Genomic DNA, 14,091 nt, shown 5'->3' on the forward strand with positions numbered 1-14,091 from the left:
GCCATGTTCAACTTTTGCAGTGTACACTACCTGACTAAAGTCTTGTCACTTATCCAAGTTTTAGGAACAACGAATAATAACTTGACTTCTAGTTGATCATTTGATTTCAGAAGTGGCTTAAATGAAAGACAAAGGCCTCTAGATTACACTTATTTTACCAAAATAAATTATGATCATGCTTTGATTTTTAATTATTTTATTAGGACAGTAAGGTCTGACTTTGCTGGGCAGCACTAATGATACCTTGATACCTCAGGCCATTGGTGTTGCCATCCACTCTGCAGATCTCTTGCGTGTCCTCATACTGAATGTAATAGGATGCAGTTCAACAGATGATTCATCAGAAAAATCGACCTTCTGCACTTTTCCAAATGATCAACTAGAAGTCAAGTAATTATTTGTTGCTCTTACAACTGGGATCAACGACAAGACTTTTGTCATGTAGTGTACATTTATCACATTAATGCAGGTATAATCTCAGAACTCAGAGCATAATGTTATAAAATGCAGGCATACACTGTGTCTAGTGCAATACAAGGTTTTATGTTCTTGTGTTTGCCAGTGTGTGAGTGTTTATTCGTGCATTTTGTTTTCAGAATGGAGGAGGGTGCTGACATGCACAGCTTGATTCTTACTGAAAATAACACCTTGTTAATGGGAGGCCTGCAGAACTATGTGGCTGAACTGGACCTCACCACAGTGCAGGAAACTCAAAAAGTAAGATGCCTGCTGTTTTTCTTTTATAAATACTGTTGTTGTTGTTGTTGTTGTTGTTTTAAAAAAAGATAAAAAAGAATTATTTAAAATGCAATAAATGTCATTTGTGTGTTTAACATTTTTAACATTTATCTATATTTATTTATGGTTTAATTGTTTATTATGTTTAATTTATGGTTTCCCACTGATGGGTTGCAGCTCGATTTGTGCATTTTATGTATATACTTAATATATACTTTATATATAATACTTAATAAATGCACAGTACACATTTCTTGTAAATACAAAATGTATGGTATATCAGCCTGATCTCACGAGGAAACGTAACTATTGTAGGTTTCGTCAGTTTAGTGGCTAATTCATACAAAAATTTACCATTTTTAAAAGTATGCATGGCACCAAACCCCGTCCTTAAACCCAACCATCATTGGGGGATGAGTAAATCATACTAATTTGGACAAATGAGATTGTACGAATTCATACGAATTAGCCACTAAATCAAAAAGTTACGAATTGCCGTTAGATAGCATGTGTTTATTCATCCAGTAACAGGGTAATTTTTCTGCATGTTTTTGCACTTCTTTTCTAATTTCTTTTTTGCTGTCACTCTAGTTTACTGTTGAAGTGCCTGGTGTCGCCATCATGAGACAAACTAGTCGTTTCTTCTTTTGTGGTCACACATCTGGCAAGGTGAGTGCAGCAGCTGAGCGAAAATGGATGTGGAACAAATAGTTTCCTCCTTTCGCTTTTCCCACAGAATAGAGGGATGTGGTGTATAAAAAGTTTTGCCCTTAGCTCATGTGGGAATGTGCTGCCTACACTTCAGCTGTAAACACAGGTATAATACATATGGGCTTTTTCCTTTTGTTTATTTACACAATCCTCGTTTTCTCAGCTCAGACTAGCCGGTGGCTGGAATTTTCATCTTGTCCACAAAATTAAGTGGAAGAGCTTTTTCGTGCATGGATTTATCTGTCTCACCACGTCAGCTAAAACATCACTTTCATTAAAATCATGCAAAAAGATTAAGGTCTTTCATTAGTAACCGAAGTTACTTTCATTTGCCAAGATTTTTCCTATATCACAATATGTCCTATTAAATTACATTTTCTTCTGAGCCAAAAAAAAAAACAAGTTTTGATGCTAGTTTTACCATTATTTACAAAAGATGCATCCATAGTTTATATTGTAAAAAAATCTTACCAGGCATATTTAGAGCAAAGATTATTTTATGACACTGAAAACACTGTATTTAAGGATCACAGTTCATCCTAAAATACAAATTTATTTTCCTTTAAATTATTATTTTTTTTACTTTTAAACTATCCTTTTTACCAATTTGTCTTTAAAAAGCTTTTAATAACTTAAAATGTAATGCTAAAAAAAGGTAATATGACCACTAGCACAGTTCAGAATAAGTATGTTCCTTCATTTATACATAAATATATTATTTGGCCCAATATTCGAAGGCAAAATAAATAAATTAAGTGAGGTTAGAGGAGGAACTTTTACTTTTAATTAAAAAAAAATATATTTCTCAAATTATGTTGAACAGAGCAAGGTAATTTTCACAGTATTTCCTATTATATTTTTTCTTCTGGAAAAAAGTGTTGTTTCTTTTAGTTCGACTGGAATAAAAGCAGTTTTACATTAAAAAATACAATTTTGAAGGTTTTTATTTCAGCCCATTTCCCCCCAAATGGCTACAGAAAAAAACACTTAACCAATAGCTTACTTAAATACCCTAACCTGCCTCATTATTTTAGTAATCTAGTAAAGCCTTTAATTTGATGACATGTTAAGGATCACAGTTCACCCATAAAATATTGATTTATTTTCCTTTAATTTAATTTACTTCTTCATTATCCTTCAAAGGACAGGTTTCCCCCATTTGTCAGCAAAAAGCTTTTAATCATTTAAAATATAGTAAAATTAATATCACTAGTGCAGGTACATACATATAAGTATGTTGCTTCATTAATACTTGAATATATTATTTGACCATATTGTGACATTTTATTTTCACAAAAGTAAACAGTTGAAGGCAAAATGAAAGAATCAAGTGATGTTAGAGCGAGGCAATGATCACAGTATTTTCTTTAATTTTTCTTATGGAGAAAGTCTTGTTTCTTTTAGTTTGGCTGGAAGTTTGGAGTTTTTCAATTGACTGCAGAACAAAATACCATTACCCAATAACTTGCCTAATTAACCCAACCTGCCCAGTTAACCTAGTAATCTAGTAAAGCCTTTAATTAGCACTCAAGCTGAATACCAGCATCTTCCAAAACAACTAGAAAAACATCACAGCATATACAAAAGAAATTAGCATCTATTCTTCCATTTAGTTGTCTCTTACGTCAATCTATAGATTATGAATGCTTCCTCTTACCTATGTTTTTTCAAAGTACGTAAAAAATATTGACACCCTTTACTGTGTTACCGTAATATTTAAAGTGTATTGTAATCCTTGGAAAAGAATCTCTTAATGGTCATTTGTGCATTGTTTGTTGTAGGTGTCTCTTCGTGATCTGCGCACGTTTAAAATGGAGCACGAGTTTGATGCATTCTCCGGCAGCCTGTCTGATTTCGACATTCACGGTAACCTGTTAGCGGCATGTGGTTTCTCAAGTCGCGGTCTGAACGGGCTGTCCTGTGATCGGTTCCTCATGGTGTACGATCTGCGCATGATGAGGGCCGTCACCCCATTGCAGGTCCACGTGGACCCCCTATTCCTCCGCTTTATCCCCACATACACCTCCCGCCTGGCCATCATTTCACAAACAGGTATGATGCACATGTGTCTCTGTCTGAAGTGATGTTTATCCAGCTATTATCTCTGAAAGCGACTGTTAAAGTTGTAATGTAATGACATAAAGAAGAATCTTCATGAAAAATACAGTCAAAAATGACACCAAACACAACATTTAGACACTAAACACAATATTTTTCTTGTATCTTTTGCAAAATACTATTGTTTTCATAAGTAGGAGAGGATAGCAGAAGTATAAAAAGTGACATATTATAACCAACATTTGTTCATACCAGTAAGAAAACTGACTGAACAAAAGCAAAAGGGATTTTTTGTGTAAATATTGTCTTATAGATGATTGTAATCCATTACAAACTGTATCTATCAAAAATTCATCTGACAATAACAGGATTATTTAGCTCTAATTTCTAGTTTAGCTGTAAGTTCTTGTCATAATTTGGCCCTATTTTTGAAACTATAGCAAATTAACTGTGATAATGTGAGAAATCTTGAAGAGGTGTCTAAATAATATTTGGTTTAACTGTATGTGGGATAGTATTTGTGTTTGGGGATTTTTATTCGGAGCTTGCCTGTTTATTCTATAGTATTCTTCTTCCGTCTTCAGTTGTTGCTTAATCAAATTTTTCAGAAGCTCACTAATATTATATGAGGATATTTTTTGTGGCTTCTTCTGACATGTCTATACTGGATGTAAAAGTTCTACCTTGTTTTCATTTCTGCTTTGGCTCTTCTCATATTGTCCACATTTTTACTTGGTAGGTCACGTGAAGTGATTTTGCTGAATGTGCCGAACAACGGTCCGGCCGTGTATTGCAATTTCCTCGCTTTAAAACATATATTTTAAATTCTGTTTGCGAGTTCTGAAATAAAAGAGTCTTTTAAAGAGAACTTTTTAAGTACAAATGAAGCTCTAATCACAAAAAATAAAGTAACTGATAACAAAAGTTTGTAACCTTGTCCTCACATACAAATCTATGATGTCATAGATCTTAAACTACGTTACATTTAAGTGAAATTTGAGTCAAATAAGTCAAATTAAAACCGTAATACTGAATACTGTTTTTTTTTGCCTTGAATTAAAATGAACTGAAAATTAACCAAAATAGTAGGAAATGTAAACATACTTTGACTGAAATAAAAAGTAATTATTAAGACATTCAAACATGATTTAATACCATTAACTGATGATATATACGGTTGAAGTCAGAATTTTTAGCCCCCCTTTGATTTTTTTTTTCTTTTTTTTAAATCTTTTCCAAATTATGTTTAACAGAGCAAGGAAAATTTCACAGCATGTCTGATAATATTTTTTCTTCAGGAGAATATCTTATTTGTTTTATTTCAGCTTTTTATTACAGAGCAAACCATTGTTATACAATAACTTGCCTAATTACCCTAACCTGCCTAGTTAACCTAATTAACCTAGTTAAGCCTTTAAATGTCACTTTAAGCTGTATGGTCTTGAAAAATATCTAGTCAAATATTATTTACTGTCATTATGGCAAAGATAGAAATAAATCAGTTATTAGAAATGAGTTAATAAAACTATTATGTTTAGAAATGTGTTGAAAAAATATCTTCTCTTTGTTAAACAGAAATTGGGGAAAAAAATAAACAAGGGGGCTAATAATTCTGACTTGGTCATTTCTAGCATTTGGGGATGTGAGATTTACTCGTTTTGTTGTTTTGAGAGTGTTAGAATGAATATCACCCATAGGCTCTTCCCTCCTTTGGAAAGCAGCAGCTCATTTGCAATTAAAAAGAACACACAAAACATACGTGTTTTCAAACCCGAATAAGGGCAATTTTTAAAGCTATAATAAATGATTCATGGGGTATTTTGAGTGGAAACTTCACAGACAAAATTCTGAAGAAGCGTAGTACTGTATGCTCGCTTTAAAGTACATATGAAATCAAAACTAACCATATTGATTTTGCTAGCTTACATCCCTATAGTTTTGTACTGAACAATTCATCTGTGCATGTCATTTAGAAAATATTTTTCCATTTTAATCTTTAATTGAAATCTGAAAGCGCACTTCCTGTTTGTTTTCAATAAAAAAAACTTCAGATTTCTGTCTGCGGTATTGGGGTGTGTCTAACATACTTAACCACACCCCTTCAACTTTCAGTTTTGACGTGGCTATGACAGCATACAGAAATGGTGAGGAGGAAGTGCCTGTTAGTTTGTAAGAACTCACCTGAAACCCTTTTCCCGATCTTTCTGAGTGAAATGCTTACTTCTACATCCAATCATCTTGAGGTACAAACAACAAGCCACGCCCACTTTTTATGTGTCATAGTATGAAAAAAAGAACATTTAAAGTCCACATGAACTAGAAGCTGTGAAGCTCCATTTTTTCATATTGTGATGCAGTTCCTAGAGAAACGGAATATCAAATGAGTAAACAGTGGGCGTGGCTTGTTTCTTTAATTTCAAGCTGATTGGATGTAGTAAAGTAATCATTTCACTGAGAAAGATCTGGAAAAGGAATTCAGGAGAGTTCTTACAACCTAGCAGACACCTCATCCTCACCATTTCTGTTTGTTGTTAAAACATACAATTGGAGGGGCGTGGTTAAGTATGTTAGCCACGCCCACTACCTTAGACAGACATAATCTGAGAATTGACTGAAAACAAACAGGAAGTGCATTTTCACATTTCAGTTTAAGCTTTCAATTTTAATCGATTAAAATTTCTTAATGACACGCACAGATGAAATGTTCACAACAAAACTAGCAATGTGAGCTAACAAAATCAACATGGTTAGTTTGGATTCATGTGAACTTCAATGTCTTGCAGGTCAGTGTCAGTTCTGTGAGCCCACCGGCCTGGCCAGCCTGGCTGATATCTTCCACGTCAACACAGTGGGCCAGCTGCTGATGAGCTTTGACGTGTCCTCCAGCAAGCAGGCTCTGTCATTCGGGGACTCGGGCGGCTGTGTGCATCTGTGGTCCAGCGCCCCTGAGGTGTCCTATAACAGCTACTCTAGAGACACAGAGCTGGCGCTGCCCTGCCTGGTGGACTCACTGCCGCAGATGGACTGGAACCACGAGCTGATGCCTCTGTCTCTTCTGCCAATGCCTCTCACCAGCACTGAGCCTCTGCTGTCTGACTGGCCCACCGCCCTCATCGCACCCAGCCCCAGGTATAACTGAGCTTAAATGGTTATATGTGCAGCTGTGGCGAAAAAATTAGTTCTGCATCATTTCCATTAGCGTTGCTAATATCTTCTTTTGTGTTAAACAGAAGAAAGAAACTCAAACTTGCTTGGAATAACAATGAGTACAGGATGACGTGGTTTTTATTTTTGTGTGAACTATCCCTTTTAAATTACTTAATGAAAATACAGTTGTCCATTGTAAGTTCTTATGAACTCACAGTGCATTAGCTAATGTTTGGCACAATTTTGGATGTAAATATTTATTAAATGTTAAACTGATTTGATGATTAATTGATGTAGTACAAATAATGGTCATTCAAACACTAACAAGCATTAAATAATGTTAACTTATTGTAAAGTGTGATTAGATAAACTGCTATTTTGTAAAAAAAAAAAAAAAAAAAAAAAAAATATATATATATATATATATATATATATATATATATATATATATATATATATATATATATATATATATATATATATATAAATATGTAATTTTCTTGTGTAGTGCCTATTTTTGTAAAAAAAATCTGGATTGTTCATGCATAAATACATATTTTCATAATGTGCACGATATATTCATTCCATATTTCATTTCTGAACATACCTGTGTGTCAGAGGCTTATTGTGTAATACTGCCCCCTGCAGTACATTTCTGTAAATGTGCTCAATCTATTATGATATGCTTTTGGTATTTTCATTTAGTAGAGATGTATATTTATTGTAATTTTTCTTGCATCTCTTTTCCATGCCAGTTTTCTTTACACAGTTTTTGGACAGTAAATCTCTTAACAAATGACATTTTTTGGGGATGTTTATGGATGTTGATGTGTTTGTTTCACTGTCAGACGAGCGCCTCCAGTAGACCCAGAGATTCTGAGGACAATGAAAACTGTGGGATTTATTGGATACGCACCAAATCCTAGAACCCGTCCCAGAAACCAGGTAATTTTTCAAAATACATGGCAAGGCAAGTTTCATACACAATGGTATAAGAATATACCATTAAATATAATAAAAAATATAAACAAATAAAAAATGATTCAAAACAGATTAAAATGTGTTAAAATAGGTTTTAAAGGAGTAAAAAAAGAGAAAGACATAATAGTGTGATCTGTCAGACGTAGCACAGTGCTCATTCAGTAAAAGCACAGCTAAACAGATGTGTTTTAGGTGTTGGTTTGAATTTAACTAATGTTGGAGGAAGCACATTTGATCATTTCTGGAAGCTGATTCCAGCAGCACCGGGGGACGGGGGTGCAGTAGCTGAAAGCGGATTCACCCTGCTTTCACTGAACTCCTGGAATTTCTAATTTACTTGATCCTAACGATTTGAGGGATCTGTTAGGTTTGTATTTAATGAGCATATCCCTAATGCAATGAGCTCCTTGGCCATTAAGTAATTTACAGACAAGGAATAACACTTTCAAATTTATTCTGAATGTAACTGGGAGCCAGTGTAAAGACCTGAGGACAGGTGTAATGTGCTCTAATGTTCTGGTTCTGGTCAAAATCCTGGCAGCAGAGTTCTGGATGAGCTGCAACTTTCTGACTGTCTTTTTGAGAAGGCCAGTAAGGAGTCCATTACAGTAATCCACCCTGCTGCTGATAAAAGCATGAAGAAAAAATACGAAGTTGGTTCTTTGTATATATCCTAAACATGAAGAACTTTAATATTTTTTAAAAAGTATCACTAATTAAGCATGCATGATCACTATACTCTTAATCAGTATTGTTTTTCATATTCTGTAAGAGGGAAGTCATGTCATACAGTAATGTAGCTGTGTCATTTTTTGTTGATGCGTCATTCATTTCAGTGCAGTAATGCTGTGTAACCAGTATCTTGATCCTCTTTTTTTTTGCCAGGTTCCATATAAGATAAAAGATGTCGAGCTTGACTATGACAGCTATAATCAGGTGCCGGAGTCTCCCATTGGTCGAGACGAGGAGCCACATCTTTACATGGTGCCAAAGAAATACAGGAAGGTAGTGATGAGCTATTGTTGTGCATAATCCTGTTCCGCATCATCCAAATAATGACACACCACTAGAGCTATTTTGCACATTACAGGTGTTTGTGTGCAAGTTATTTTTAGATCAGATGATGTTGAACCTTTTTTGGAAGCGTAAAGGAAGTGGTTGCACGCAACACATTAGTTTATTATTGCAGTAGTATTCGTTTAATTCTGCAGTAATATTAATCATTTATCACAGTGTCGTGTTGGAGGCTCAGTGGTGATTGTCATGTTTGTTATTTACATCTGAAATATTCTACCATTCTGAAGTGACAGAATTTTTATATTTTATGCCAGGTGACCATTAAATATTCCAAACTGGGACTGGAAGACTTTGATTTTAAGCACTATAATCGGACTCTGTTTGCTGGTCTGGAGCCTCACATACCCAACGCTTACTGTAACTGTATGATCCAGGTAAAAATATGAAACTACACACATCCACACATTCAGTCAATCAAACACACACACACACACAGTTATGCCTTTAAAAATATACAAATAAACACACACACACACCCACATGGAATGTTTTTAAAACATTTGTTAGTCTGAGCAGTTGTCCTAAAAATTGTACTTTTATAGACACATTTTTGGGGAAAAAAGCTCTAAATTACAAGAAATGTTATCAGAGTTTATCGAATGAAACAAATATTACAACTCCACAGTCCTCAAACCCATACCTGAGTTTGTAACTTATTTCTTTAAATATTTATCTTATTTATAAGAATTGTTTTAACAAAAATTGCTCTGGCTCTAGTTATTCATCTAACTGTTCTAAGACTAAAATAAAATACAGTAAGAACTGTACAGGCATTTAAAAACAGTTAAAAAAATTACAAAAACAACAAAATTACTACCACTTTTTATATTTATTCTAATTGTATATATCCATATATAATCATTCTAAATAAATACTTAATAGTCTTTTTTATACTTGTATATATGCTTGTCTCAGTTTTCACTGAATTAATAAACAACACAACTGGTTTAAACATTGATTATTATATATATAAATAATAAATTTATAACTAAACTATAAATAAATAAACTAAACTAATATATGAGCAATATCACATATCACACGAGTAGCAATGCTATATGGCTGAATGTCAGCACTGGTGGGAGGTGTGCGCTGCTTAGTGTCTCACCATACATACAGCCATATCGCACTTGTGTGATATTGTGTTTATACAACAGTTTGACGCACAATCGTGTATATAGAAAAGAAAATCTAACGCAGAGAGTCTAAAAATCCTTAGGAACAACTTTTTTTCCGCCATTCACATCTACAGCTGACGTCAAAACAGCAGAAGCCGTTACTAATTCACCAACATCACTTTAAAGCTACAGTAGTGTTTGAATGATTCTATAACGTAATGTCTAAAGTGATGACAAAATAGGTGATTTTGCTGACATTTTAACATGAAATGCTATACATCTACAGAGATATCTCCCTACATTATTATAATCTACAATTAATCTATAATTTCTCTGTTAGATATCACAATATTTAACCCTGAAAAAAATCTGATTGCTATTGTGTTTGCAATAAGGTAAATCGCTAAACACATTCCGGCAGTTCTTCTTTCTGCCAGCACAACACACATTCCTGATGTGTGGGTCCCATCTCACACTCAATATAATACAATTAATACTTTATAAATACAGCACTGCAAAATAAATAAGAGAGAAATTGACTAGTTAGAAACTGCGCTGTTTTAATCTTCTAAGGCAGGGGTCACCAATTTCGGTCCTGAAGGACTGGTGTCCCTGCAGGGTTTAGCTCCAACTTGCCTCAACACACCTGCCTGAGTGTTTCAAGTATGCATATAAGACCTTGATTGGCTTGTTCAGGTGAGTTTGATTAGGATTGGAGCTAAAATCTGCATAACACCGGCCCTCCAGAACAAGTTTGGTGACCCCTGTTCTAAGGGCTTATTAAGCGGTCCTGTAACCATCTTATGGATAGAAAACGTCAACCGTCTTTGGTCTACTAAGTGTGGGAGGCTAATGACTGCGGACCCGCTGTCTCTTAGAAATTGTAGATATTTTACAATCTCTTTAAGGCACTATCCTTATAAATAAACTGCATAGTTGAAATCTTAACAACTACAATCTCGACTTAAAAAACAGCAGTAGTATTTGTCAAACTGTAGAGTTTCTTCTGCTTGTTGCTGAATGTGGGCGGAGTAATACACAAACGTGAAGGGTGAGGAGGCTGGTCCTGTGTGTGTGTGTGTGTGTGTGTGTGTGTGTGTGTGTGTATCTGTGAGATTTATGTGAATGCATGACTTTCACTTTTAAGTTCTAGCCCTATGGATTATTAATAATACTTAACTCTCTCTTTCTCTGTCTCTCTGTCTGTCTCTCTGTCTGTCTCTCTGTCTGTCTCTCTCTCTCTCTCTCTCTCTCTCTCTCTCTCTCTCTCTCTCTCTCTCTCTCTCTCTCTCTCTCTCTCTCTCTCTCTCTTTCTCTCTCTTTGTGTGCGTGCATGTGTGTGTGCTGGGCAGGTTTTGTACTTCCTGGAGCCCATCAGGTGTCTGGTACAGAATCACCTGTGTCAGAAAGAGTTCTGCCTGGCCTGTGAGCTGGGCTTCCTCTTCCACATGCTGGACCTGAGCAGAGGAGACCCCTGTCAGGTGCACTAGAGCTTCTCGTCCAATCAGAGTTCATCTCCGGTTTGCAGATCTGTGCATCATGATTATTAGTAATGCATCACATTTATACCTACACACAGCATTTGTTTGTTTCCCCAGGCCAGTAATTTTCTCCGGGCTTTCCGGACAATTCCCGAGGCATCTGCTCTGGGTTTAATCCTGGCTGACTCCGATGAGCAGACTGGGAAAGCCCGTCTGGGCCGTCTAATCCAGAGCTGGAACCGTTTTATTCTTGCACAGCTGCATCAGGAAACGCTCGAGCAGGAAGGGCCGCAGGCGTACAGAGGAGCCAGCAGCAGGTGTGGACTCATGCCTAAAGCAGAACCAATTTCTGTGGAAATCACTCTTAAGCTCTCTGATTTGACTGTAATAAGTTGACATAAGGACGATTTGTGTTTTGTGCTAATAGCAGTGTGCTGAGCTCCTCAGGGGAGTCTGTGATTAGCCGGTTGTTTGGCTGTGAAGTGGAGAACAGCAGTCTGTGTTGTTGTGGAAAGGAGACGGTTCGCTCTTCATTGACGCTGCTGTTTACCATGCATTACCCCGAGCAGAGCTCCCTGGGTCAGAAACGCCAAACCGCACATTATTCACTCATCGATCCATCTATATAGACCAACTTTATCCATCTATATGGCCTTTTTTCTTTCACTTAAAAGTTCTTGTTCTGTTCTTGACTGAATTTATTGATTTTGTTTTGTTTTTTCTTTTCATTTGGACAGAGAAGAAGATAGAGGAATATGAATTTGTAGATATTCTGAGGAAGAGTATCTGTCTGGAACAGAGCACACAGGCCTGGTGTGACAACTGTGAGAAGTACCAGCCAACAGTAAGTCTTTAACTTGCACACTGCAAAAAATGCTTTTCTTACTTAGAGTGTTTGTCTTGTTGTTTCTAGTGCAAATATCTAAATATTCTTCAATCAGGAAACTTTTTCTAGACAAGTAAAATGTAGTCAAAATTAAGTGAGTTTTCTTTAAAACGTGTAAAACAAGCAAATAAATTTGCCAACAGGGTCAGCAAAATAATCGTATTTCAAAGTGAAATCGACGTTTTTAGTAGAATATTTAGCTTGTTTTTAAGGAAAAACTCACTTATTTTTTAATTGTTATTTCTGAAAACAAGACAATGCTTTTACTTGTTTAGAAAATGCTTCTTGATTTAAGCGTTTTTGATATTTGGACTATAAAAAACCCAAAATCATACTGACCCTAAGGTTTTGATTTAAAGTGTATGTAAATGGAGTGTAAACACTAAATAATGTGTTGTGATCTATGTTTAGGTGCAGACCAGGAACATTCGCTGTCTGCCTGATGTTCTGGTGATAAACTGTGAGGTGAACAGTGCAAAAGAGGCAGAATTCTGGAAGGCACAGACTGAGGTATTGATATCATGATCTCTTCAAAATAAAGTGAATAACTGTTTATCATTGTAAGCCTTAGAGTGTATTTTAGAATATCAGATTGTTGTGTTGATTGATTGTTAAGACTTAATTGGTTGTTTATTTTTAAACATTAACAGTTTCACATGTTAATCCGGTCTATATTGTGATAATACTGTATAACTTGATAAAAGCTTCAGCAATTCATTGCAACAAGTAAGTTGAATAGCAGCAGAAGCCTAATCACACAGTCAATAACTCAGAGATACTTTTTTGTTGACAGTATGTGTTCAACAAAGCTTTGAAGAAAGAAGCAGCCGAACCTCCCAAACCTAAAGAGCCTTTACCCACAGAATGGTGTTTGGAGTAAGTGAATATGAAAAATGAATAAAACTAAAACACACATTCTAAAATCAGTAATCATTAAAAGTTAATACATACATATAGATAGATAGATAGATAGATAGATAGATAGATAGATAGATAGATAGATAGATAGATAGATAGATAGATAGATAGATAGATAGATAGATAGATAGATAGATAGATAGATAGATAGATAGATAGATAACTTTGAACAATTATAAAAATTAGTGCTGGGCAAAAATGATTTGCAGTTAGTCGCTTCAAAAGTTTATTTTGACATGTAATTGTTGATTACATGTTTATTTATATTTTGATATGAAATATAATATGATGTAAATTAAGTATACAATGAAATATTCATGTAACAAATTTTTTTGTATAGTTTTGTTTTTATCACATCTACATAAAAAAATAAATATAATACACACGCATTTACAGTTGAAGTCAGAATTATTAGCCCCCCTGTATTATTAGCGCCCCTGTTTATTTTTTCCCTCAATTTTTGTTTAATGGAGGGAAGATTGTTTCAGCGCATTTCTAAGCATAATTGTTAAGCATAAGAGTAAAATAATATTTTACTTGATATTTTACAAGACACTTCTATACAGCTTAAAGTGACATTTAAAGGCTTAACAAGGTTAATTAGGTTAATTAGGCAGGTTATTGTAATTAGGCAAGTTATTGTATATCGATGGTTTGTTCTGTAGACTATCTGACAAAAATAGCTTAAAGGGACTAATAATTTTGTCCCAAAATGGTTTTTAAAAAATTAATAACTGCTTTTATTCTAGCCGAAATAAAGCAAATAAGACTTTCTCCAGAAGAAAAAATATTATCAGAGATGCTGTAAAAATGCCATTGCTCTGTTAAACATCATTTGGGAAATATTTAAAAAATAAAATCAAAATCAAAAGGGGGCTAATAATTCTGACTTCAACTGCATGTAAAAAACTAACTTTTATTTTGAATTTGATTAATCGCAGTTTATCTTTGCCCTGCACTTAATAATAATATAAAG

At 34.8% G+C, this 14,091-nt stretch overlaps 1 protein-coding gene across 2 annotated transcripts in view; it reads left to right on the forward strand.

The window, feature by feature from the left end:
* Positions 1–14,091, forward strand: part of pan2 (poly(A) specific ribonuclease subunit PAN2) — a 28,239-nt gene that overhangs the window by 6,482 nt on the left and 7,666 nt on the right. For both annotated transcript variants that reach the window (XM_005162345.5, XM_001919965.8), the window contains exons 4-16: positions 597–717; positions 1,330–1,407; positions 3,231–3,501; positions 6,291–6,636; positions 7,503–7,599; positions 8,521–8,640; positions 8,967–9,086; positions 11,183–11,311; positions 11,429–11,628; positions 11,739–11,890; positions 12,049–12,155; positions 12,609–12,707; positions 12,991–13,073. In XM_005162345.5, the coding sequence (XP_005162402.1) occupies positions 597–717; positions 1,330–1,407; positions 3,231–3,501; positions 6,291–6,636; positions 7,503–7,599; positions 8,521–8,640; positions 8,967–9,086; positions 11,183–11,311; positions 11,429–11,628; positions 11,739–11,890; positions 12,049–12,155; positions 12,609–12,707; positions 12,991–13,073 (1,923 nt within the window). The remainder of the gene's footprint in view (positions 1–596; positions 718–1,329; positions 1,408–3,230; positions 3,502–6,290; positions 6,637–7,502; positions 7,600–8,520; positions 8,641–8,966; positions 9,087–11,182; positions 11,312–11,428; positions 11,629–11,738; positions 11,891–12,048; positions 12,156–12,608; positions 12,708–12,990; positions 13,074–14,091) is intronic.

The sequence above is a fragment of the Danio rerio genome, chromosome 23, assembly GCF_049306965.1.
Source record: "Danio rerio strain Tuebingen ecotype United States chromosome 23, GRCz12tu, whole genome shotgun sequence".
Taxonomy (NCBI): domain Eukaryota; kingdom Metazoa; phylum Chordata; class Actinopteri; order Cypriniformes; family Danionidae; genus Danio; species Danio rerio.